Genomic DNA, 27,857 nt, shown 5'->3' with positions numbered 1-27,857 from the left:
TGTTGGAATGGGAATTATATCTCTGTAATGTAGACACAGCATTAATGACTCATTTTAAGTAACAGTCTCTCCCGGGGATTATTGGGATGAGGGATCAGAGGGGAAAAAAAGGTCCATCTCTTTTAGGCTGTAGGACTGGAGAGGATTATGAACCAACCAGGCAAGTGTGTTGTTGTTAGGTCTGCTTTGCCAAAAAAGACACAGCCCCTGGAGTTCAAAAGGAGATCCACTTGGACAGACTGCCTTGAGACACAGTAAGGCTTTGAGAGAAACCATCCTTGGGGCTGAGGTGGCTGGCTCTGGGAACAATTCTCTCATCCCTTTGAAGATGCGTTATGTCCCCAGTCCACCTACTTTATCCTAACCACACCAGTTACCTTGTCCTCATTTCCTGCTGCCACGTTCCTTTGTTGCTTGGAATTGGTGGGTACATTTGGTTCACTTTTCCTTTCTAAGTTCGAATCTGGAAATTTTTGCCCGTTGGGTTGAGATTTACAACTTCTCTGGTGTACAGGTAGGCGGTCTGGGGCAAAGGTCCGGCCACAGTTTGGGCAAGGTACAAGCGCAGCTACACTTGCCCCTTCTTGGCTAGGCTGTCCAGTTGGAAGGGGTTTGGGCTTCTGGGGCAGTGGCCTACGCAGCTCTCTAGGGAGCCGGTCATTCTCAATCTTCCACTTTTCCAAGCATTTGGGCTCATGGATAGGAAGGGACAGTGTGCCAAATTCCCTACCACAGATGTAACAGATGAGAGTCCTTGGTCGGGCTGGGATGCTGCTAGAAGCTTTCTTGAGACCAGTAGAAACATCAGGACCATCTGTGTCTGGTGTTCTGGGATTCTCACCCTTTGGTTTGCAGCTTCTCTGGTGAACCAGGAGACGATCTGGCAAAAATGTGCGGCCACAGTTGCCACAGGGGAGCAGCTGAGCCTGTGCGCTCTGAAATGCCTCCTCGTTGGCTGCCTGAAGGTTGTAGGAGCCACTACCACCACCAATGGGCTGTGGTTTGGAGGGTTCTGGCCTCCTCAAGTGCTTGGGCAGTTTGCTGTTCTCAATGCGCCACTTCTGCAGGCACTGGGGCTCGTGAATGGCAAGTGACTGGGACCCAAACTCTCGGCCACAGATGTAGCATATCCGGAACCCCGGTCTGCGGGGAGGGATCACAGGAGGGCTAGGCTGGCTTCCTGACATAATTCTACTTGGGCGTTTTGATAGTATCACGGTTCCCGGTCTCCTTTTCTGAGTGTTGGTCTTTCTGTTTTCCGTGTGACGTCCACAATGTATTTCTGGCAGAAGGGTCGAGTGGGAATCTCTAGGCAGGTCAGCCTGATGGATAAGGAAGGTGGGCTCCTTGGAACCGCAGAAAGGTCGTTGTGATTGGCTGGGAATCCTTTCCTTTCCTCTTTCCATGAACTCTAGCGCTTGCTGGAGTTTCAGGCCACACTAGCTCTGGGCTGCTGCTTACACGGACGGCGCCTGACGCTGGCTGTCCTGGGCGTCCACATTGTTGCCAGTACTCGGGTCAGTGACTCAGAGCTTCATTGTAGGGCAGCAGTTTGGAATGTTGGAAAGTCCCTGTTAAGACTCGGATGTCTCCAAGATCTGTAAGGAGTGGGGAACATAAATCAAGAAGTTACTACACAACACAACCTCTCTCTCTCTCTCTCTCTCTCTCTCTCTCTCTCTCTCTCTCTCTCTCACACACACACACACACACACACACACACACACACACACACACACACCTTAGGTCATAAACTGATAAAAGGCAGTATTTTTTAATTGGCCATGTAGTCTCTTTGACTAGCTTAGTAACCTATACATTAGAAATATACAAGAAACGTCCGCCCAAATGGAATAATTCATTTAGAAATTGCAGGGTACTGAAATTTGCACTGCAAAATTATGCACAAAGGCGGCTGAAAATGACCTCCCGTAGACATGGATGACACGTGCCAAGAGGCAGAGTCCAGGACGGCATAGCCACAGAAGGGAAAACAGAGAACTATGAAGATTAAAGGAATCAACAGGCCCTGTAGACAAACTTCCCAATGCCACAAACCCCCTCCTTCAGAGAGTCCCGACCCTTCAGTATCCTAGATCCCTCTGACAACTGTGAAAACAGCGGGCTCCTCAGAATGTTTCTTAAAAACAAACAAACAAACAAAAAAAACCTTGTTTCTAGCACTATTTAAAAGTGAAACAAATTTTGTTGGGATGTGTCAAATATTTGAGGTGATGCTCACACTGTTCTCTAAAAACAATGTTTTTCTTTTCTTTTTCTTTTTAACTATTTAACATGTGAAACAAATTTTGTTGAAAGGTGTCAAGTATTGGAGATGCACTGAGATATGTAGCATTCAAGGCTTCTTGAATATTTATGGATTTGAAGCAAGGAACCCAGGTTTGGTAGCTGCATTATCTTCCTTGGAACTAAGATGTTTAGGCATTGTTTGATGCTCTTTTATTACTTATTTATTATTTATTTATTTATTTATTTATTTATTTTGAGCTGAGGATCGAACCCAGGGCCTTGTGCTTGCTAGGCGAGCGCTCTACCACTGAGCTAAATATGTATGCTTACCAACCAGTTTTTGTAAAGAAAGAAAGAAAAACATGGTCTCTGGTTTTCTCAAACAAACTAGAAGGAAAGGCTAATAGGGTAATGAGATCTCATTAATGGGCAGAAGCAGAAGGATTTTTTATCTTGGGGAAAACTATTAGTAAATTTTACTGTGGGTTAACAACCTAATTCTAAGGAAGGTGATTTTCAGAAATCTCCAGGCCTCATTTATACCCTGGGTCACAGGAAGGTTGTTTTCAGAAATCTCAAGGTCTCATTTCCTGGGTCACTGAGTCAGGGTTGGAGCCTGAAAGCATCCATTTAGGTCCCAGAGAAGCACCTGACCTGGGCCTCACCACTGTCAGCAAATACATGAGCTTAGACGTGGAATATGAAAAACCCAGTTATGAGGGTTACAACGGACAAAAAGAACTGTGAGATCCAAGCCCGGTTCCTGTATTTAGGTGCCAAGAGAGGCCTGAATCTTCATCGTTTAGAAGATCAGCTCAGGTCTGGCACAGAGAATGAAACGATTCTTCATTCTGACAGCTCCTGAGACAGCAGTGCTAACACGTGGCAGCAAAGGAATGTGTCGGCTGCAAGCAGAGTGGCCAGCACAGAAAATGAAACTCAGGAAAATGGAGCATTTGCTCAGTACCATTAGAAAAGACAGTGGGCTAGGGAACATGGGGAGCATGGGGAAGTGGGATAGGGGATATGGGGAGCATGGTGAAGAGAGCTCACTACCTTTTATCAGCAGGTGGGTAAAATACCCAGAGCTACTGACTACTCTGACCGAATTATCCATTTTCCCTGATACCAGGAAGTTACAGACAGTGAAAGATATTAGGAAAGTGTACGCAATAAAATCGGCTCTCTTCTTTTAAACTACTTTTCCATCTGTCTGTCTCTGTCTGTGACCCTCTTCCTCCCTACCCACATGTACACACACACACACACACACACACACACACACACACACACACACACGAGAGGGAGAGGGAGAGGGAGAGGGAGAGGGAGAGAGAGAGAGAGAGAGAGAGAGAGAGAGAGAGAGAGAGAGAGAGAGTCAGTTCTCAGTAGAATACTGAGAAAGCCCGGTGACCCATGCAAATAACCCTGTCCCCTTTCCCACGAGGGTAAGAGACTAAGATTTATTGAATGCCAACTGTGGGCCAAACTCTGAGCTCTAGTTTTCATGTATATCATTCAGTTAATTCTGATATGATGATGAGGCAGATATTATTATTCAGTTTTATAAACAAACTGCAACTCAGAGAAGACAAGTAAGGTGTCCAAGAGAGTTTCTAAATGACGGAACTGGAGTTCAATTCCAGTTCTGGCTGGCTCCAGTGTGCAGCTCTTTCCATTATCCTGCATTCCATGGAGCTTCTTTCCTTTAGCTTCCAGCCCTGTTTTAATACACTATTCACATGCCTCCTGGGCAGTCGACTAAGATGTCTCCAGCCTCGGTGTTCCCTTTTTGGAGAAGCAAAGAGAGGTGGGTGGAGAGGGCACAGATGGAAAAAACAGCATAGGGAGACAAACGCTCCCAAAGACAGGATGTTCCCTACGAGAAGGGGTCATTTTATTTTGCTCTAAATATGGTTTGCTAGAAGTTCCTTCTGGTGAGGTGCAACACACCCTTTCTCTCAACCTACCAACCTCTTCAGGCTCATCTATATAGCTGGGCCTGGGAGGGGCTGGGTATGGGGTAGAGGTGTGTGAGGAATGACCTGTTTAGTCTCTCTTTACAATAGACTCAGGGTGATCATGAAGACTACTCAGTGAGGCCAGATGGTGTTCAGCCTGCAGCGGCTTTACCGCTGTCCTTACAGCATAGGAACATGAGGAGGCTATGAACACAGTCTCTGCACCAAACAGAATGAAGTGTCCTAAGAGTTTTAATCCTGTGCTTCGTCTCTCTCCTACAAACATTTCTCACCACAAGTGAAGGTATGAAAGTAAAAAAGATGAGGTACCTAGAAGTGAGTGAACTTTGAGGGAGCCAAGGAGCAGTGGATAATGTTCCTGCCTCTAACTCTGCTAAGGCAGTGTGCCAGGGCAAGGATGGTTGGTTATTTTACCCTGTAAGTTGGTTATTAAAACAAAAGTGCTAGAAACACTAATACATATTTTTAATTTACATAAAGGAACCATCTTGTGACTCAGACACATCATAAAACAATGCTGTTAGTACATAAAGAGAAGCACTTTATAAAGCCAGCCAGCTTTACCCCAAGCATCCGTGGAGACATGCTTGAATTTTAGCCATATTTGCAAAATGGACATTTAAGGGGTACCTTGGAGGGCTCACATTTTATCAAGGTTATGTCCTTTTCCACCCTCTTTAGAGTTCACGGGAAGGGAGAAACAAACACAAATTTGAGTGTCATTATTGTGGGAATTCAGAGCCCATTTTGCTTTTAAATAGTGTTTCTTTAAAGCAAAAAATAATTTTTGGATGCAACCAAAAGTATGACCAAGTCTTTTAAAACTACCTTAATCCTTTAAAATAAATATAATTAGCACACGAGACAGCCTCTTCTCTCTAAGTTTAGAACTCAAATTCTTCAAATGGGCAAAAATCTAAGAAAAAAGTTGAAGCTTGTCCTGAATGGCCACGATCCAAAGGCAAATAAGGTTTTATTTTTGTGTCTTTCTTTTAACCTGTTCAGTAACCTCCACTCTCTCTAGCTTCTCATGTGATTACTGTCTCCTAATATACTCTCTGCACTATCTTACCTGGGAAATCTTGCTTTTCAAAAGGAGCAAATATTATCACTTACACTGAGGCTTGTGGCAAATGAGGTAATATCCCTCCCAGAGTCTGGCAGAGGTAGTTTGTTACTTACCAAAAGCCATGCTGCCCAACTCCCCTGGCCAATGCAGCCCTAATTTTTAGCTGGGCATGTTTTCCAGCTAAAAGTCTATGAGTTCTTTTGTAACTAGTAGGCATATTGATGGGGCTTGAGAATTTTTTTTTCTTTTGAGACAGGCTCTTAGCATTTATTGCAGATTGGGTATAAACTCATCATCTCTTGCCTCCTCCTGCCAAGTGCTAGGATTATAGGTGCTGATGTTATATGATGTCTGGAACCCTAGCAGCCATCTTGGAACAGTTAATATCCCTGTAACACTTGGTGTGACCGGGCACAGACTTGAATGAACTTGGGTCTCTGTTAAGTGTAAAACCCACTACTAAACACTGGAGTACCTTCCTTAGAATTTATTCACATGAGACAAATGTCTATTTGTGTATTTTAGAGGTCACGTATTCATGAAAACATAATAGTAACTGAGATATCCTAGTAATTAAATAATGGCCTTTGCTACAGCACAAAATGAACTCTCATTGTGTAAATGACTGGAAGTGTGTAACCATAGATGGAAGATCTGTATCCACCTGCCCCCTTCACCACCAAGGCTCACAGAACACTGTGGAAGAGGAGGCAGAAAGAATGTAAGAACTGGAGATTGGGGAGGAGAGCTGTGCAGTGCTGTCCTTGGACATGACATGGCTGTTGCATATGTAACTCACAGCAGCTGTGGTTGCCTACACAAGACCAAGCCAATTAAAAATTCCAGCACGGAGGAGGGAGAGACCACTGAGGTCCCACCCGAGCTGCAAAGCTATTGGCGGTTGAGGGAAGGGAGTCATTTTCTTTAGAAGTGTGACTCATGGTAGGTTGCCCATGCTCCCAGTGGATGATCTCACATCCATGTGCACATGGCCAGCACTAACCGGACTGGGAGGGCTCCACTAACAATAATTATGAAGATGATGATGATGAGCGCAACATGAGGTTGTAAGGGAGATATGTTTGGGAGTCCACGGGGAATTGGAGAGGTAGATTCCAAGTGGATATTATCAAGAGACTGGTATATATGTATGAAATTTTTGAATAATAAAAAATACTACTTAGAATAAGTTCTAGTTATGATCTTTCAAATTTCAAAATCTTTTCAAATAAGACAGTTCAAAGGATATACGTTCAGAGCAAAGCTGAGTTACTAAAATATGTAATTTTTATCCTGAAAATCATATGTGAAATACTCAAAGCTATAAATATCAACCAATGGTTCTTTCTAAAAAGTTATTCATACTTCAGTTCCTAGAGATATTTTTAGAAAAGAAAATGTAATGACATTGTTCAAGAAAACAAAAGCTTACATTTTTCCATGAGCTTCTTAAAGAACTGGGAGAATAATTATTGAGCCCATTTCTGACTTAGGACTGACCCTCCCAACCTCCTGAAGCACTCTCCCCGAGACTGTACTGCCTTGGGGGCTCCATGCTGTGCTCTGAAGGGGTGCCAATGGAACACCAGGTTGGAGCAGTAAGAGCCAACATGCTCTTTGTTGATGGCTTCTTGTCTGCTTATGATGACCGTGAACATCACTCCAGCAACTTTTCCTTATGTTGCAACTCACTTCTGTTCTGCAGCAGCAGAGGAATCCTGTTTTGTCCTTATAACACTTGGGAAGACCTACTGACCTCCACTGGACATTATCTGCAGCCAGTTGGTGCTTCTTCCAGGAAATCTGGTTCCTGTCTCTTCAGATGCCTCTTCTGAGTTTTTGCAAATGAGGCATCTTCCCTATTGTCTTCTAATCTTGGGAATGGAACTGCCACCTCCTTTCCGTTGTTCATTTTTTACTGTTGGTTGCTTAGGTAACAGTTTCATTCTTAGTTAACAGCACTTTGAATAAATTCCCTCTGTTCAAATAACTTATATGGTCTTTGTTTCCTGATGGTTACAAACAGAATAAGTAATTAAAAAATATCCATGCTATTTGAGCTGCACAGTATTTTACTACTGCAATAAGTAAAAATGCAAAGGAATTCTTTCAGAACTTGTTAGGAATTAAGGTGCTTACCTCAACAATAAAACTCACTCACTCAGAACACCAAAAATGTGGCCTTGTAACTTTAAGAAAATGATGTTATGAGCTAGAAAATGTCACTTCTCCTTCTTGTCACTAATTGAACTACGTCATAAGGGGAAACCTGTCATTTTAGGCATAGCTATTGTTTCTTTAGTTTTGTATGACTCTGTTCCTGCTGATCGTCTAGTCATAAGGCCATTATTGCTGTGGAGAGAAATCAGAGGAAAGCCATCCTACTCAGAGACCAAGGATTACCAGAAGGTCTGATGGGAGCTGGGTGACTAGCACTCTTTCTGGAAGGTCTAGGGAGATTGGTGTCTATGGTCCTCAGAAAATCTCATATGAACTGACAAAGGGTCTTATGAGAACAGCTGGGACCTGAGGGCTGTATGGCTTGAAAGAATGGTAAACACAGGACAGCTTAAAAAAAAAAAAAGCCATGTAGTCAGAGGCATGGCTTTAGGGGAATATGGGCGTCTCCAATTTAGATTTGAAAGGTTAATTAAAAAAAAAATCACCTTCCCCATTTTTTTTCTTCAGTATAAAGACATTCAATCCAAAACTTCTTTTATTTTCATTCTGTCTAACTGCTAGGTATGGACACAATAGTCTGTGGTATTAGAAAAGCTACAGTGAATGGAGAGAAATGGACATTTTTTGCCTCTAAGTAGAGCCTTCTGCATGGACGTTTTATGTTGTTAAGGTTCATAATATCACCCCATGGAAGCTAGTATTAGATGTAACCTGTGCTTTTCACTCTATATCGGGTATCCTAAATCACCGGGTACAACGTCATGAATGCTACACAGGTATGGCCATGTAACTGCCACACTGTTATGTGGAGCAGTAGAGAAATGACTATGGAAACCACCAATATAAGTGCACTAGAGGCCTGTAATGTGTAGAAATCCAAAGGATGAGGAAAGAGAAATGGAAGAGAAGAAAAGGGTGGAGCAGGAAGATTCAGGTTAGTAAGGAATAGTCAAAGGAATGTCACTGACCTAGTCTGCTTCCTGTTGCTGAGACAAAACACTGACCAAAAGCACTTGGAGAGAGTTTACTTGGCTTACAGGTTACAGTCAACCATCATCAAGGGAAGTCAGGGTAGGAACTCCAGGCAAGGACCTGGAAACAGGAACCTAAAGGCGGGAACTGAAACAGATCATCCAGAGAAATGCTGCTTTGGGCTTTCTCCTCATCACTTCCTCAGCTTCATTTCTTATACAACCCGGAACCATCTGCCCCAAGGTGGCACCTCCCATAAGGAGCTGGGCTCTTCCACATCAATCATCAATCAAGAAAATGTTCCACAGGACAATATGATGGAGGCATTTTCTAAATTGAGGTTTCTTCTTCTTCTCAGATAACTTGTGTCAAATTGACAATAACAACAACCACAAACTAACCAGCACGTTCACATTCTGTGTTTTCTCATATTTCAGATAATTCTATCCCAAGTATTGGCTCAGAGGCCAAATGTGGCCCATATGTATGTATTCTTTGTAGCATTCAAAGTGTTAAGAACGAACTAATTGCCACTATATTTGAATTTAGAGATGTCCCATGAATGGTTATTTGCATTTACTTGACATAGTGGAAGATTTAGCCTGAAGAGACTGCATTCCTATCACACAACCAATATAAGCTAAAGCACAAGGGAAGCCACAGGTCAGACGGCAGCTGGACTCTGCCAAAGTTTCTCAACAGGCTCACTTCACTAATTTATAGTGCAGGCTTCACCCTGGGGCCATTTGAGTCTGTAAGTTTGCTTGTGAACCTCACTTGAAACTGACCCTTTCCCACAGTCTTCTTCTGAACTGGGTATTTGAAAACCACTTCAAGAATTTGCAAATCCCAGCTCTTCAGAAACTGAGGATGAGTTGAAGATATCTTATCTTTTCTGTGAGATGTGACAACTAAAGTCACAACATACGTATTGTTTAAAGATTTTAGGAGGGAATCTTGCCAGTGAAAGTGGGCTGAAGATGAAATGCATGGTTTGAGGAATGAGGGGGAGACCCGAGAAGAAAAGACTCAGTGACATCAGGAGGAATGCTTATAAGTTATTGAAGGGTCAGAATGATGACATATGTAATTCCAGAAAGAAAAATAAAGGACCTGGTATTTAGAAAACCCACAAGAAGGACAAAAAGAAGGGGGGAACAACAGCAGGAAAACAAGTGTTCCATGGGGTCACCTGAATACTCTGAAGCCATTTGCACATTTAATTATCAATCCACTCGATTTGAGCTGTTCTATGTAAGCCAATGGACCTTGCTTACCACTCAATGTCTTTCTTTCTATGGGACGCTATTCTTCTTTCTAAGGAACTAGTCAATTTAATCTACCAACAATAAAAGCAACTGTAGGGTTTTTTTAGGACTTGAAAATCTCTCATTAGAAAAGACTGAAGAATTTGGTCTACTTTTCCTTCTGCCAAGATGTGTTTTCAAGAAGTGAGTATAAATTAAACTAAACATGTGGAAGAACAGAACTATAATTCCTTCTCAAGCTAGAATGAGACCTAAAATTGATTACCATCAAAGATTAGGGAAAATACTCAGGTTTTAGTATTCAAATTTTAGAAGAATTTTGAATCAATGCATGTGTTACTAGCCTCAACACATGAGATGCCTGACAAAGTTCTACTGCTGTAACTCACTTGACTCGTTATCACTTAGTGCAATACTTTTGGCATAGGCTGCCAAGCCAAGGGTAACAATATTTGAAGTATAGTCACTGCCCTAGTGTGTCAAACAACCATAATGCGTACGGCTGCCCTTGGCTAGGATAGATTGGCAAAAGACAGATGGCTGTCACTGCGTCCCAGAGGGACCTTCCTAGCCATATCCCCCACTGACCTAATAACAGGCCCAGCATTGTGCCTTAGCTCTATCTACCTCCAGGAGGTCAGAGTCTCCCGGAGCCTGGCTAACTCTTAAATTGATTATTAAGAACATTCATTACAGCTCTTGACACTGTTAATAATGCTCTCTTTACCCAGAGCTGTATCTGAGGAGAGTTCTTGGGCAGGAAGGAAAAAGCCAACCAGGGCCTATGGGAAGGTTGCATTTCTATTTTGTCAGTCAATGAATGAGGCTCTATTTTCTGATTTGCTCACTGACAGGCAATGAGTCTGGAGACTTGATAGTTTACTTATGCCTCCAAGCTAACCCTGCTTCTCACCATGGGCTTTTATTGCCATGATACCAGGACCTCCCTACACAGATATGTCACCCAAAAGCTATTGTCACTCTGTTTGATGTCACTGATCTTGTGAAGATACTCTGTCACAGACCTTAGGGTTAGAACTCATCAATGATTCCAAACCCTCTGCACCACATCTTTTCCCTTCTCGGGAAAGCTTACATAAGATGTCTTTTGCTGGTGACGACCACCAGCATTTGTCTCCTGCTATCTGTGAGGAACTTGCTTCCTCTCTGTGTCCCACAAGCCCAGGCAAAGCATGAAATGTGGTGACAGCTCTTTATTTAAAAACCCTATAGCTTATGGCTTAGATATCTTGTGGTTTACAATGTACTGAAAGCTTCCTGCCACTCACTGTTGAATTACTATCAAACCCTGTGGACCTCAGAGTATCTGCTGTCTTGCTCCTTTCCCTTGTAGCAGAGAAGGAAAATCTATATGAATATTTTCAGTTACAGAGAAGATGGCAAAGCCTGGAGTATTTGTTTGCATTTTCAGGTGGCTCTTTCTCTACATCTCATGCTATGCCATCCCATATCACTTTCAAGCACTATCTGTCTTTACATTTAGGACAAGCCAATACAATAAGGGCAGAATTAGGAAATGCATAAAGAACTAGGCACCTACTCTCGAGTTGCCATAATGTGACTGGACGATAAAAGCAGTGTTAACAAGTTCCCAAGTAGAAATGTCTAACTTAAATGTTAACTCAATTGTAGTTTATAGAAAGCATATTGTTGTCTATTAGGAGTGATGGGCTCTTTCTAGTCACAAGCGTGAAGAGCTTTGACTGTCCCCAAGCTGCAGAGAGAGAAGGAATTTGAAGTTCAAAAAGAACTCACAAACATTTTCTGACTTTAAAGATAGAGGAAGAACCAAACAAGCCAAGGCAGGTGGGGTGCCTTTGGACTCTTTAGAGAGTTTTGAAAAAGCAAGTGACCTTTTCACATCTCAGCTTGTGCCCAGGGAGGCCCCTGGCTAGACCTCTAACATAGAACTGTCATATAATCAATTTGTGCTTTTTAAGTCATTGATTTTATGATAACTTGCAACTCATAGTAAGAAATGAAACCATCTCAAAAAACTGAAATCAGTTTTGTGGACACAGCAACCTTCTGTCAAAAGGTCGTTCCATTAGTCTTGTCTACACTTACGCCTAGAATTTTAAATCATAGCACAGTAAGCAAGCTCATCTCCAAAGGTAACAAATCGGTGGGGAACTCCATCACACGGGCTGGGCCTTGGTGTCATACCCAGCTAGTTGTCTCAAATGTGCTATAATAAGATTCACTCTATAATAACAGCTGAATAAATATAGAACATTGTTTAGTGAGCCTTAGTGTCACTCTCTAGGGTGGCAAGAATTCCTAACCATGGTACATGACATCTTCTGATTCTGTTTTACCCCAACTGTGGTCAGTATATCTTTCCTGGTTCTCATTCGTTATCCTCTCTCTTCTTTGACTACATTATTTGTTTTGCATTGCTTATGTACATCAGAGGGAACTATCATTAAGTATACTCTTCAGAAATTTGAATTAAATGCACACTGCTTTTGGCCAGTTCCTGGCATTTCTTATTAATGAGGGTGTTCCATGTGTAACAGAATTCTTTTTCTTCTTGCAACCATGCTGTCCACACTACAAGCAGAATTTTTTAGCAAGTGGAAGTAGGTGCTTGGACCTTGCGGAGTAGGAAAGAGTCATAATCTGTTTTGATTCTGACATGAAAATTCATTTCTAGTTTGTAGAGTCATTCATTCTCTATACAGAAGTTTGGCATAATGTAGATCTTCCACCTTGCTGTCCCCCTGTGTAGTCTTACTGTGTATCCCCATTACACAACCCCTGGCACCAGGTGTTTGTGGGCATCACTGTTACCCAGCTCAGACTCAATGACTGAATTACATAAACAGATGAAAACTGTAGTATACTGTACAAAAAGAACACTGGAGAGTGTTGCCTATGATACTCAGAAAAAAAATGCTTTTCATTTTAATACGTGAGAGATTATTTTGTTAAGTGGATCGTATCTGAAGTTTCTCCAAAGCTAGAGAGGATTACACAAAGGAAAATGATTGATGTTAAGCTGATGTAGCCATCCCAAGGCTGGGAGTCTCTTGTTTCCCTGCTGTGTACCCCCTCATGAAGAAGGATGTGGACAGTTACTCATTCTCAGAGTTTGGTGCCTAAAGTCTGGGTGAACGGTTGGTCTCTGTTTCTCATCATGTCTGCAGATCTGAGTTTTGGCCATATGGTTTGCTGTGTGCCAAGTTTCCCCTCTGTGTGGGACAGAATTGACTGTTCTCATATACTTAAGGAATTTCCACTGGCCAGGGTTCATGTTATCCTTTTTCATACCATAGTCCTTTAAAATGTATCTTGCTGCCCAGATAATAAAAATTACATTAATTTTTTAGGTGTGATGATACATTATAATTATATTTAATTGTAATTTTTATTGAGATAATTATAGATTCAATATAGTTGAAGGAAATAATATGAAGATCCCTTGTGCATTTGCTCACTTTCCTCTGATTTGCAAAACTACAGTATAATGTCTCACCAGGGAAAGAGATATGAATAAAATCCAGAATACCCATTTAATTTGTTTGTGTGTATGAATAAAGCTCTATATAATTTTACTGCATGTATAATTATCCACCACTACACAAAGTACCAAATGGCTCCAATACTAAAGATCCCTTGTAATGCTATTTTAACCTTATTTACGTTCTTTCCATTGTCTCTCTCAAATCTCCATCCCTTACTCCTAGTAACACTTACTCCCAGTAATCTAGCTTCCATTCCTAATACTTTATCATTTCAAAATATTCCATAAATGAACTTAGACAGGAGATAGACTTTTCCCATTTGCATCGTCTTCTGAAGATTTGACCATGTTGTATATGTTAGTAATCTGCTGCTTTTAATTGTGGTATAAGGTAGGCTTTTATATATATATCATACTTTGTTTCACTGCTGAAGCATTTTGGATGACTTCAGTTTTGCTGTTACACTCATTCTCATGACAAAAAGCACTGAAGTGATTTTTGAAGGATGCATAGAAGTCAGATAGTGAGAGAGGAAAGAAAGGTAATTTGGGTCACTGGAGCAGCAGTGTGTGCAAAGATACAAGTTTCTAAAGCAGGCCATGCTTGCAAAATGGTAGGACTTGACACAGAGAGAGAGAGAGGCAAGTTTCTCTATGCTGTGTATGAGGTTTTGTCAGGGTGGAGCTTAAGTGTGGGTGTATGCCCATGAGAGGATGGAGACACAAGTGGATGAATGTGAGTATGGAATTAAGTGTGGGTGAGTGTGTGGATGGATACAAGTTAATGGGATTGCACACATGGAATTATGAGAGTGAGTGTGTATGTGCACAGATGAGTGTATATATGTGGATGGGTATGTGTGTAGGTAGGCAGGAATAAGTGGGCCACTGGTGGTGTGGAAGTGTAGATAGATGTGAACATTTAGGTGTTGTGAATCACTTGATGGAATATGTGCATGGATGTGAGTGGAGACACATGTTTATGTGCATAAATGAATGTCAGTGAGTATGTAGATGGGTTGTGTGTACATAAGTAGCAGTGTGTGGCATGAGACAAGTGGGGGAGAGAGAGAAAGAGAGATGTGGTGTTTGGGGAGGGGGAAGGCTGGGAGGTTGAGAGGTGTGGATGAAATAAGAAGCAAAGTGGTAAACAACTGATTTAACTAATTAGGAAAATATATTGGAAATAAATAATGAGCTCTCTTGCAGTTGACACCAGGAATTTTGACTCCCCCTATGGGATATAGAAACCTTCCACAGATTTTCTTAAAATATGTATCATATAAGAATGAAAAAAGAAAATGGATTATGAAATCTGAAGGATTTGCGATTCTAATTTTTAGGTGTCGGGTAAAGCGAGTTTTCAGTTTTTTAAAAAGACATAGTTTCCTCTAAAAGCAAACTTTTAGCAGGAAGAGGAATTGGTATAATTTACAAAAATATAACTTATACTTAACTACTAAGACTTCTATGCTCCTCCCAATACTATGTGTAATAGACACTTAAAGCAGTCAATTCATGTCCTACATTGTGTCCCTAGTAGCAGACATATGCCTATTTTTGCGGAAATCTTGGCAAATACCTCTGAACTGTTCTGCTCTATTGTTTTGACTTATTTATGCACAGATTAAATAATGAGAGAATTCATTTTCAACAATATATCTTGTTAGGACGTGTGGTGGTTTGAAAGAAAATGGCCCCCAAAGGGAGTGGCACCATTAGGAGGTGTGGTCTTGATGGAGGAAGTGTGTCACTGTGGGGGCGGGCTTTGATGTCTCTCTTGCTCAAACTTCCTCAGTCTGTCAGTCTGTTGCCTGTAAGATGTAGGACTCTCAACTCCAGCACCACTTCTGCCTGCATGCTGCCATGTTTCTCATCATGATGATAATCGACTGAACCACTGAACTGTAAGTGAGCCTCCTCAATTGAATGTTTTCTTTATAAGAATTGCTGGTCATGGTGTCTTTTCATAGCAATAAAAACCCTAACTAAAACAAGAAGCAGAGATAGTTTCTTATTTACTTTTATGTTGGTTATTTTCCTCACCCCTTCTCCACCTTGTTTTTTGAGGCAGGGATGTTCATTGAACCTGGAGCTTTCTGTTTCTGACAGACTGACCTGCCAGCAAGCTCTGAGATCTGTCTGTCTCTTCTCCTAAATACTGGGATTATAGGCAAGAGTCCCCACATTTGAAAATAGATGCTGGAGTTTTTTGTTTTGTTTTGTTTTGTTTTGTTTTTTTAATGCAAATCTTCATGTTTACACAGCAACAACTTTGCCTGCTGAGTCATATCTCCAGGCTCTCAGTTCTTAATTGTAATTGAATTGTCACCACTAGTGGGGGGTGGTGGTGGCTGGTGGTGGTGGTGGTGGCACAGAGCCAAGCAAATTGTTTAAATGTATTGGTAAGGTCTAATTTTCTAAGTAAAAGCAGAACAAGTGGTTTGCCAAACCATCAGAACTTCCCTAGTGTCCAAAGGTATTGTTGTTGTTGTTGTTTTTGCTTTTTTGGTAAGGTCTCACTTTCTAAGTAAAAGAAGAAAAAGAAGTTTACCAAAATATCAGAACTTCTTTTCTAGTGTCCATAGTTTTTGTTGTTATTGTTGTCTTTTTTTATTTGCTTTGTTTTATTACCCTTACATAAACTTGGACGTAGGTTCATAGCATAGCTCCAAAATTCCTATTGGCTGTGGAATGTTGAATGAGGTTCTTATCATCTCTGGACTTGTTTCTTCCTGTTTTGGAGGATGCAAAAGTCACCTAGCAGGACTGTTATGAAGATTAAATGAAAGATAAAGTGCCGGCAGATGCCAGGTATGATATATATATACACATATATATCCCACTACTATTACTACAATGCTTTCAAATACCATCTTCATACTCGACCACATCTTTATCCACAATATAGCAGACAGGAAAATGTAATTAGCAACATTTCTGAAATTATTCTCCTTTTTATTAAAATACCCCAAGAAGTTCCCAAGTTTTCATTCTCTAGCTAACTCAAACCACATTTTATTTATATTCAATAAAAAGACATTTCAGCCACAGTCCTGGAAATACTGAGAACTCTAGGGAAACATGAGCATGTTTTCTAACCTCATCCAAACCATATAGTACATTGTAATCCTGCCTGCCCTCCCCACTCCCTTTGCTAAGGACACTTGCTCTGTCTCCCAGTTAGCTGGCTCTAGGCGGCCATGTTTCCCTGCACTGAAGCTGACTGGCACAGCACTGGGCACCGGACACAGGCTGACTTGCAGCACTTGGCTGTGAACTGGCCATTTCCAAACCCTTCTTACAAGTGGGCTCAGGGTAGTCTCCAGTTCTGCTCAGCAATTCAAAACAGTTCAATCAGGAGACGTTAACAAATATGAAGCTGAAAACCCAGTATAGACAATGTATGATTGACAGTCTAACCAGCAACAATGATACTTGCTTCTTAGCCTACTGAAAGTGATGCGCAGTGGGTGAAGAATATTTTGGATTCTAGACCTGAGAACAGAGTCTCCTAAACTCAGGCTTGGCATTCTCCCAATTCAGGTATTCTGTGTGCTTTTGAGCTGGGCCTGGCAGTAGAGTCCCCTGTGCATGTACCCTGATGACATGTGTCCCATCATCTGAGGTCACTTGTGGCAGGTGAGAAGGGCCTGGAACTGGATTGAGGGATGAATTCATTTCATCCAGCATCCTTCCTCAGGCAGTGGAGTCCAGAGCAGATACTTGTGACATAACTTTTCTGTTCCTGTCACCGTTATTGCTGAATTCACTACAAGTTATTTCATAATAACCCAATTCTCCCACTCATGAGTCTACAAGCTAATTGTTACAATATGGTTCCTTTGATTTTGTGTCTGTGAAGATTGTTTGTAATTTAAAAAAAAAATCCTCCATCAGTCACTTAGGGAAATAGAAGTATATCTTTTTCATCAAAGCAGAAAGTCTGGAGGCAATCAAAAGCCAAACACCACCAAGGCCATGGTCTTTTGCTCAGGGGTTGCAAAAGCTGTTCTTGTTAAGTTGCTTAGGTGATCTCCTCTGCTCCCTTCATGCACAGAAGATGGACCAAGCCTCATATCTCCAGTCCAGTGTCTAACCTAGCTCTTCATCTGAGTTGGGTTTGATGGTATGTGGCTACCCAGCTCTCAGGTGAAAATTCAGGAATCACATTGGCTCCTGTGAGCTGGGATTGTAGGTGGGCTACCACATCCTCCTAATGTTTTTGTTTTGTATGTGGTTGCTGGGGGATCTGAACCCAAGTCCTCAGGCTAGCATGGTGGGTAATTTTAGGGCTATCTTCCAGCCCGAGACTCCAGCAACTTTGAATTCCACATCACGTATGGGGAAACTCATAGCGTGTAGGGAAACATCTCAAGACATTATGGAGTCAGTATTCGAGAAGGCATGCATGGAAGTCTGTCCTGTAAATACCATGTGAAGGATGACACAATTTAAGGCTTTAAATCTTTATTCTTTTTAGCTAATTGTGAAGTTCCAGTTACAAAATTAATAATGAAATTAATTTGGTCATGTTAGAGTTAATCAAATTATGAGTGTATCACAACACCACCTACTTTATTTAGGCAAGGAATGTACAGTGTATTTTAAGTAACTTTAATTTAAAACAGCACTTGCTATTTACCATAAGTTGCTCCCAGAAATCTCTGCAGAAAACATTATTTGGGAATGTCTTATGATCTATTCATGCCCCAATAGTTAGGATAATTAAATTCCATTTGATATTGTGTTTTACATAGGAAAGGCTGACTGATGAGGAAAATGTGGTTTTAATTGTGGTTTGTCAAATGTCATGTGTTTCATATATAAGATGGCTAACTTGGAAATAAACAGATAAAGCAATCCAAGATTTATCTGATTGTAGCATTGCACAATCACCTAGTATTTTTGAGGGGGAAATGCCATGAACTCAGTCAAATAGCATATTAACTTTTTATTAAATATTTATGAATAGCCTTTGACTATATGTGTATTTATATACTTTAATAAATATATGTGACCAGCAATGAGAGGCTTATTGTTTATATTTATTATCACTTCATTGAGTGCTCTGCTCTTAATTGCCCTCCTCTGAATACAGAATTCCTAAGCTGCTAGCACATACTATACACACACATGTATACCTCCTTCTCCATATGCTTTCTAGGTAAGGTAGTATATTAATAATAATCCTGACCTTTGCTTAGCAATTATTTAATCCAGGATGCCTTCTTATCATTTTAACAAATGATATTCTGGCTTATAACTAGGTCACACGGTACTAACAAAGACAGCTGTTGGCTGAAACCTGAAGTCTGGGTTTTTTTTTCCTCTTGTTTCTATCCTGTATCTCTAAGATCTCTGTCTCTCATTTTGTTGTTGTTCATATCACAGTAACTTCACTAATGTGATCTCCTGACAAGCCTTTTAATAAGATGCTCTCCCTTGCCCAAGCTCTCCAAGATTCCCAGTCTGACCACAGTTCGCCTGTGAGGCATGGGGCCAATCAGAATAGTGCAGGAAGAAGGGCAGACGACATCTTTTGTCCCCTATGGGGTTGTTCACTAAAGTCACAAGGAAGAGAGGAACTTTCTGCCTGATCTGCTTTTTTTTTCTGCTTATGAGTTTGAGTGGGTCTCCTCTCTCAAATGATTTCACTTCTGTGTCCATCCACTCTCCCCACCTGATGTTGGCTACCTTGTGGTATTACATTAACTCACAGGAAACCAGGAAACATTTCTACATCTAACACTTATGGGTCCAGATAGTCCTTTGAATGTTGGCCTATGCTCAGAAGTCCACTGCCAGGCAAGTTGTTCAACTGTTCATACCATGTCAGCCATGGCTTTGAAGGACCACATTCACCTTGACTCCTCCAATTAATTTATTTTCCTAGCGACCATATTTATCTCTGCTAATTGCATCCAGAACCTGGTGCCCTGACCCAGATTAGATACTTACAATTTCCCCACCTTTCTCAAAATAGAGCTCAAACTCTTGACCATGGAGGTCCTCTGTAACCTTCCCATTCCAGGTCTCTCTCTTGGTTCCCTCTTTCCTTCCTCTGTACACTACTTCGCTAGCTCACTTCACCTCCAGTTCCTCAAACAGGCCAACATCTTTCTTACGCTCATCAGACCGGGGTGGAGGATGGAACATAGCTTTGTGTGTGACCATCCCCCTGCCTAAAACCTAGTTGCTTAACTGGCATTCCAATTTCTCTCTTTACTTCTCTCTGCAAATATTATCAACCCAGAGAAGCCTTCCCTGCTTGCTTTTCCTCTATTAACTGCTGGCACTTTCTTCCAGGCACACAACCACACATACACATACTGGCATGCACAGTCACATGCACACACATACACGTTCTGCAGCTGCCACCATCAGTTCTGTTCAGTGACATCATAGCTTGTTTTCTGAACTGCATTCGCAACATGTGGTTTTGTTTTGGGTTTTTGGTTTACACGTGTGGTATCCATTTCCTTCCCTTGGACATGAATTCCAAGGCACTGGGGACTTATTTGTTCTCTACGGTTCAACTGACAGCCCATGGCCTCTTGCCAGGCCCGTGATAGGTGCTGACAAAACACACCCTATGTGGAATGAGATTAGCTTTATTTTATGTTATATTTTCAACAGAACTCAATGTAATTATTTAAATAGAAAATAGAAATCAAGATTTGGTGGCTTTTTTTTTTTTTTTTAGGTCTTAGGGATACTTGAGCATTTAAATCTTGTTAATTCCTCTTCATAAAGGAATTACTATTCTATTTAGCCTGAGACATGCATCTATAACTAGTCCAAGGCAAATAAGACCCCAGCCAAAGACTATGCACTGGACCGAGAAGTATACCTCAGGGTTGAGTCATTCAGAGAGTAACGACTCAGTGGAGTAGATGCTGCAGCCCCCAGCCCCTAAGGATGGCAGTGGAAGAGACACTAACTATGGCCTTATGACAGCTCGGCACATGTGCCAAGGGCACTGCACATGCAAGCAAAATCTAAAAACCAATGTTTGCCTTTCCTGGCTGGGGATTATTTATCCATAATCTCCATTATACAAAAGCATTATGGGTACTTAGGAATTTCAAACTTATTATTCTTTGAAAGTCATTTCTCTTCTGAAGAAATCTCAGAGTACTTTGTCCCCAGAGGAAGGACAGACTTTAAAAAATTAATGTATGATTTGGGGAAGAGAATTCACCAGAATTGCTCAAACATTAGACAAGTGTACACAAACTATAGAACATAAGCCAGATTTGGCCAGCTGCCTAACCTGGTCTCATTTGATAAATATTTATTGGAGAATAGTCATGCTTATACTTTTACATATTTGTCTTTGTTTTTGTCTTATAATGGCAGGATATATGGCCTATAAAGCTCAATTGTTTACTACTCCTACATACATGAGAAAACCATGCAGTCCCTGCATGAGAACATACAAGTAGGACTTGATTTAAAAGTGAAATGTCTGGGATGGAGAGATGGCTCAGCAATTAAGAGAACTTGTTCTTATAGAGGATCCAGGTTCAATTCCCAGTCCCCACCCACATGGTGACAATAGCTTTTTGTAATTCTAGTTCCAGAGGATCCGATGCCCTCTTCCGGCCTCTGTATTGCATGCACATGATGCATGAACATAAATACAGGCACATGCATGAAAAACAAACAAAAAATATTTTTAAAGTAAAACATCCAATTATTAATCAGTGTGAATTTTAAAATCATACTCAAAAATACACCAGATCCTTACCAATTTTTGCTTGTGTTTACAACTCTCTCCAGGACTCTCTTGGTCTTTTCTCAAATAAATGCTTGGCTTCATTGTATCCTGAACATCAAATTAACAGTTCATCACCGTATTTAACCCATTAGCAAGTGACCTCTTTAAACCCTGCCTGTGCTGCTGTGTCATGGTATATTGCTGTTGCCATTTGAAGAACACCTCCCCATGTTTTTAATACCCCATAAGAATTGTCACTGCTCCTTCAGGAGTGGTGTTCTGGAATTGTATACATTCGTCACTGTTCTCAAATTTCTATTAGAGACAATATATGGGACTCAAGTTCTGAAATGAGCAGGGAAGCACAAATAACAGAAGTTACACTTTTCATTTTCAGGCTCAAAGTGGGTATTTATGACAGACGCTCCAAAGTTGGAAAGGAATATGTCATATTTTTGCTTTGAAAACATTTGTGTGTTGATAATTTTCTCTTTTTCACAGGAAGATGTCAAAACTTTCGATCTGATGCTATTTTACTAGGTTTATTTTTTTCTCTGTCATGTGAAAAATCCATTGTTGAATAGACAAGGTGATACTAGTATAGGTAATGTCTGTGTTTAAGTTATAAACCAAGAAATACTGGTTTTCCCCCTGTCTAGAAGAGGTCATGTAATATTCTAGACAATAAGTTAGTGAAAATTAAATAAAAATAAACAATTTAAAATTAATTTTTTGGTACTAAGTTTTGTGAATCAATTTATTGAATATTTTTTGCTTTTTCTCAATGTCCAGCCATTTAATATTAGGTTACTGCCTAGGAAGGTAGATATATGACCCTCACGGAAACTGGCCCAATCTCATTTAAGTTTTATGTAAGACCACTGGCAAGTGGTCATAGACAGTCCATCCCTATATATACTTCAAATCCTTGCTTCTATACTGATAAGCCAATACAAGTTGCTTTGTTAAAATTAACGATACTAATGAGGGCAGGCAATAGGTGCATTTCATAGAGTCGAGAAGTATACATACCAACTCTCTACTTTTACCACTCAAAAACAACCCACAGAGAAACTCACAAAAGCTAAAACTAGATGGTTCCTGGAAGGGAACACAGGGAAATATTTTTGTAATGTTGGTATCTGCAAAAACTTCATAGACAAAATAAAAAAGATGGAAATGTAAACATCTAATAAATGATACTTCTACATTAGAAACTACTACTCTTCAAAGTTAGGATAATTAAAAGACAAATGACCGAGTGGAAAGGAATATACTTAAGATTTATAGCTATAAAGAGTCTGTTATGCATATCTATATGTGTACATAATACAATCTAAGTTTTAAAGAGAACAAATCTTTGCCTAGATTGCTAACAACTACTTTTTAGTAGACAGTAGAATACAGGAAATACTACACAATGTTCCTGGATGTTTGGCTTACAACTATCTGTAACTCCAGGCTCAGGATACTTCTGGCTCCTTTGGACATGTGGTACACAGGCATACATGCAGGCAAACACTCATACACATAAAATAAATAAGAAGTTTTTCTTGTGTAATTTTTTTTTGAGACAGAGTTCCTCTGTTTAATAGTCCTGGCTGCTCTGGAATTCACTTTGTAGACCAGGATAAATCCAACTGCTTCTGCCTCCCGGATGCTGGGATTAAACTCCACAGAGTTTCTCTGCGTAGCCCTGGCTTGCATGGAACTCTCTCTGTAGACCATCTGGCCTCAAACTCAGAGATGGCCTGTCTCTGCTTCCCAAGGACTGGTATTAAAGGCATGCACTACCATCACCCCACAAGAATTTTTTATAAAAGAAAAATGCAAACAGAAACCACAGAGACATAGACATACATGCTGCAAGGCCTGAAGCTAAAACAGTGTCAATCCAAGTATTACTAAGGATGTGGGGAATCTTGCTGGTGGGAATGTGGAGTGTTACAGCCACTCTCAAGACTCATTTGGCACTAAGCCATGTGCATAGGCTACATACGGTATAAAAAAATGAAGTTACATATCTACAAAAAGTCACATACAGATAGATGTCTTCGGTAGCTTTACTCATAATAATGAAAAATGGAAACATAATTACACACCAGCAGGTACAAGTCTAAAAAAATTGCAGCATATTCTTACATTGGGGGTTGACTCAATACAAACAAATTTCCAAAACACAACATGAGTCCTCTCAGAACACACGATGCTGAAAATATCCAATACAGAAGAGTATGTGCTAAATGATTCCATACATGTGACATGCTAGGGCAGGCAGTGCTGGAGTGACAAGAGCTTGGTGTGAAGGTGAGCACATACAGAAGTGATGAAAAAGTTGAAAGCTGACACCTTTGGTGACATCATCTGTCCAATTTATCAATAATGCCACCCAAGAAGGGTGTGTCTAGTGTGTGGTTTACGGATCATCAAAGGTAAGAGAAATATTTAAGTGGGCAAAGGTGTGAATAGGCAATTAAAAAGATACCCACCAGGACACGTTCCCTTTGGTTTGGTCAACGGCCGATTCGAATTATTCCTACGCTAAGATACCATTTCATACTCGATTGAAGGTAAACATTCACTTTGAACTTATCAATTTCACTCCTAGGTCTGTGCCAAAGATAAATAAAAACATAACAACCAGAGGGCTTGTGCACATGTTCAGAGTCCACATGGAAGGGGGGTCTTGCGGCATTTGTCTTTCTGTACCTGAGTTATTTCACTTAGCACAGTGTCCCCTGTGTTCACCCTGCTACCACAAATGGGGATTCTTTCTCTTGGAAACTGATTGTTCTAAGATATACTATATACAACACCCCAATGCATCCCATGATTTCTTTGTCCATTCATCTGCTGATGGACTTGTCAGTGTCCTATCTTGGTGCTTGAATGATGCTGCAATACATGTGAGTATTGCATACTGATTGCATTTCCTTTGGCCATATGCCCGAAATGAGAATGCTGGATACTATGGCAGTTTTATTGTTATTTTCATAGGACTATCCAGACACCGTTCCATAATAGTGGGTTGAATTTATATTCTCACAAGCAGTGTACCCTTAAGGCTTCCTTTCCCACCACATCTTTGCCAGCATCTTTTTAAAAAAAAATCATTTTGCTAAATGACATTCTAATATACATGAGGTGACTCTGACATATTTCCTTGATGATTAGTGATATTTAACATGTTTTTTCTGAAACCTGTCAGTCATTTGAGTAGAGTGGTGGTTACCAGCAGCTGGAGCCTGGAGGTAAAGGAAAAATAATGGTTAAAGGATCCAAATTGTTGAGTTTAACTATTGGGGACCTAATACAAACCATACTGATAGAAGACAATGATGATGTAGTATATCATATCCCTGAAATGTACCTAGACAGAGAATCACAAGAATTCATTCTACCAAAAAAAAAAAAAAAAAAAAAAAAAAAAGGAAAGAACAAAGTGAACAAGGCCCCCGTAGGAGGTGATGGACACTTCAACTCAGTTGAATCACTTCCTGCTCTGTACTTCATGAAAACACCTCACGACACTCCCTAAACGCATGGGTATTTTGTCAGATGGATCTCAATGAAGGGGGAAGACTTAAAGAATGAAATTGCTGCAGGAGTGTTTACAGCTGCTTGGTTACAGCAGGTCTAAACTGGAAAGGAACCAAACACCAACCAACAGATTAGCTAAACAAATGTAGAACAATCATGGGTTTATGCTCACCCATCAAGGACTGACCAGTAGCACACAGAGCAGCCCAGAACAGCCCAGGGACATTCTCCACATCCAGAGGAGTCAGACACAGGAACACACATTGCATGACTATAGACATACAGAGTTCATGGGGGGTATATCGTTCGCTGGTGACAGAAGTCAGCACAATGGAGAGAAGGCAGGCTGGAAGGACATAAGGACAGTTTCTGTGGTGATGGAAACGCCCTTGCCTTGGTTGAGAGGATTCTATATTCTGTTACATTAGTTGATTTTAGGAATTTCAAAATTAGAACTCAAGTTTGATTATAGTTTACTCAGTTAACTTTTTAAAAAAATCTAATTCAACTGAGTAATGGAACCCTTTATCACTGTTTTTATTGTTGTGGCTAAGCTGGCCAATAAATTTAATATTGCATTAGTGTTAAAAGCATGCTTTGCTTGGAAGAAAATTATTTAGGTTGTGTCTTTAAATGAAACTAGATTATCTTTCAGTCATTACAGCATTTAAGGAATAGTTTATGCCACATTGTCAATACTATCCCAAAGAAGTAAAATATTATTTTTGGAAATATCATGATTATTAGGCTGCACACTGGGAAAGATGCTGTGGAGGAAATCGAGGTCATAATTAATGACTGGATAAAAGAAAAGCTTCAGACTGAGGAACTGTGAGACCGGAGTGCCACACTCTAACAGACTTACCTTGTAGTATCTGCCCTCTTCTCAATATTCAGCCTCTACTGTGGCATTCCGACCCCCTCCGAGGTTGCAGAGAGGATGGTGCTAGAGCTGGTAACTCCAAGATTCACATCTCCCTTGTGGGACTTAGAGTTGGAAGGTAAGGCTGCCGCATAAAAGGAACCCCAGCTTCTGTTGCCTGGATATATCCTGGCAACCTGTCAACAGAAGGGACAGGGCTGGCTCTCTAGCAACCGCTCAGTAAACTCCAAAACAAGGGGTGAAGGAAGTGGGAGTAGACGGGAAGGTGGGTGGGACCTGAGCTTTCCCTGAGAACTAGACCAAGGTACTGAACACCCAGGAAGCAGAGGCAGATGAGCTTGCCACAGTTCTTCATGTGGAAACACAACTTCTTCTGTTGGAGCCCACTAAGTTTCCTGGTGGCTGTACCCAGCAGGACTGCATAAGATGTTGATTGGACCACAGGTCTGGGTACCAGGTGGCATTGTTATAAATAGACCCTTGGAATAAAGTTCTGGGCCCGTTTGAATAAGGACCCAGGCCCACCTGAGTCTATCCTGTGTTTTCTCTCTGTTATCTCTTCCCTCTCTAACTAAGTCTCTTGTGCCTCATTCCTCAAGAGTTCCTGGGGTAAATAATGGTGGGGGCTGGTCTCCTACATTATTCTTCGTGGGAGAAAAGGTCCCCAGCATTTACTTGTCATACTACTGATCCTTTTATCTAGGGACATTAGGAAGATTTTCTGTCTAAAACAGCCACCATCCATCAAATCCAACATTCTGTCTGTGTTTCAAAAGGAGTTCTCGCCTTGATCTGGAATGCAAGGAACTACCAGCCGTAGAAGTTATATCTAATTTCTTTTTCTACTGTGCCCTAACATGTATTTTAAAGTGCATTTAAAAACTAACCTCGACATTCTGGTTTTTTGAGGCAGCATTTCCCTGTTGCCTTGGCTGTCCAGGCTTGCCTCAAGCTCAGAGATCTGCCAGCTTCTGCCTCCAAAGTGCTGGTATTAAAGGCCCAGATTCAACATTCAAAAATATATATGAAGTAATGATCTAAAATGTTTCTTTCATGTATAAAAGTACTTAGAGATATTAGGGTAACTGTGGTACCATTCTATACTGGAACGCTCTTCATGCATGAAGCTTGAGAGTCAAAACAGCTTATAAGTATGGGAAAGCACACCTCTATTGCTAGGGACAATCTAGTAACATTATAGTGGGAATTCAATAAACTCTGCACAAGTATACTGTATGTGTGTGTACGCAGGTGTGTGCATGTGTATGTTGAAGACACACCAAGGTGTTAATCCCTATTACACATTATTGTAAGTTTAAGGGATATACTATTATTAATGCTTCTTAGGGTTAGGACTAAGGAAATAAATATGTTATACTGATAACTTGCTTCCCAGATAGCTGGGCTACATATGTGTCTTAGTTTGCTTTTAATTACTTGAATAAAACTCTGACCAAGACTGATTTGGGAGAAAATGGTTAGAGTCCATTATCAAGGGAAACCTGGGCATACATCCACAGCAGGAACCTAGAGGCAGAAACGGAAGTAGAGACAGTGGAGGAATACCGCTTACTGGCTTGCATTGCCTCTTATATAAGCCAAGCCCATAAGCCTAAAGATGGTACCACCCGACAATGGACTGGGCCTAGGGGCCTGGACCCATCAATCACCAATTAGGAAAAGCCTCACAGACATGGCCACAGGTCAGTATGGTGGAGGCAATGCTTCAGCTGAGGCTCCCTCTTCCCAGGTGTGTCAAGTTTACAAAACTTAACCAGCAGAGTTAGTAATCCACAGGACTGTTCAGTCTTTGGGGGGTCACTGCAAACTTCACACATAAAGATCACATTGGACCATGAGGTCCTTCATATTAATTTGTGATAATACTGTAAAAAGTGAGTAGCTATATCCTGCACAGATAGATATTTAAAGATATTATTTCTAATTTGGATATATTTCTTCTAATCACTTAAATACTCAGGCCTAAAGTAACATGAGAGCAGCTAAGCTTTCAGTAACTCAATGTTGAGGCAAGAAAACAGCCTTACGTTTGGCTTTTGGCTGATTCACAGGTCTGGAGTTAATGTATTTCTCACCTTACACCAAATGCATATGTTGGCCCTATTATGAGCGAAATGCCGTGTCTCAAGAAAGTGCATTATAAATAAGCACACACCTTTCCAAATGTACACAGATGTACTGAGTTCTATGGCTGGCTGGCTGGCCCAGAGGACAGAATGACAGGAAATGTGAGGTTAGGGCACCAGGACACACCGCAAGAGCTTGCATTTCCGAGCTAAAATAGGACAAATTCTGTATCTGGACTCAACAGGCTACTCTCAGGGAACCAGGAATGACAGGCTGGAGTAACTGTTAGCTGCTTCGAAGGTCCTACCCTTTCCCTCTCTTTCTTCAGGGTGTGGTTCCCAAGTTGCCTGGGGTGTGTGTGTGTGTGTGTGTGTGTGTGTGTGTTCTTGAAGCTGCTTTTGAACATGGCTAGAG

General features: G+C 40.9%; 1 protein-coding gene across 1 annotated transcript; it reads right to left on the bottom strand.

The window, feature by feature from the left end:
* LOC118594993 (zinc finger protein 474-like) lies at positions 1–25,410 on the bottom strand. The gene is made up of 2 exons (XM_036205243.1): positions 25,338–25,410; positions 1–1,598 (listed from the first exon to the last, which is right to left on the bottom strand). Exon 2 carries the CDS (start codon positions 1,404–1,406, stop codon positions 351–353), a length of 1,056 nt encoding a protein of 351 aa, XP_036061136.1. The 5' UTR covers positions 1,407–1,598; positions 25,338–25,410; the 3' UTR covers positions 1–350.
* Between the last annotated feature and the right edge of the window lie 2,447 nt (positions 25,411–27,857).

Source organism: Onychomys torridus, chromosome 13 (genome assembly GCF_903995425.1).
Source record: "Onychomys torridus chromosome 13, mOncTor1.1, whole genome shotgun sequence".
NCBI classification, from domain to species: Eukaryota; Metazoa; Chordata; class Mammalia; order Rodentia; family Cricetidae; genus Onychomys; species Onychomys torridus.
Note: the sequence above shows the minus strand (reverse complement) of the source record. Positions and strands in the feature narration are given on the sequence as shown.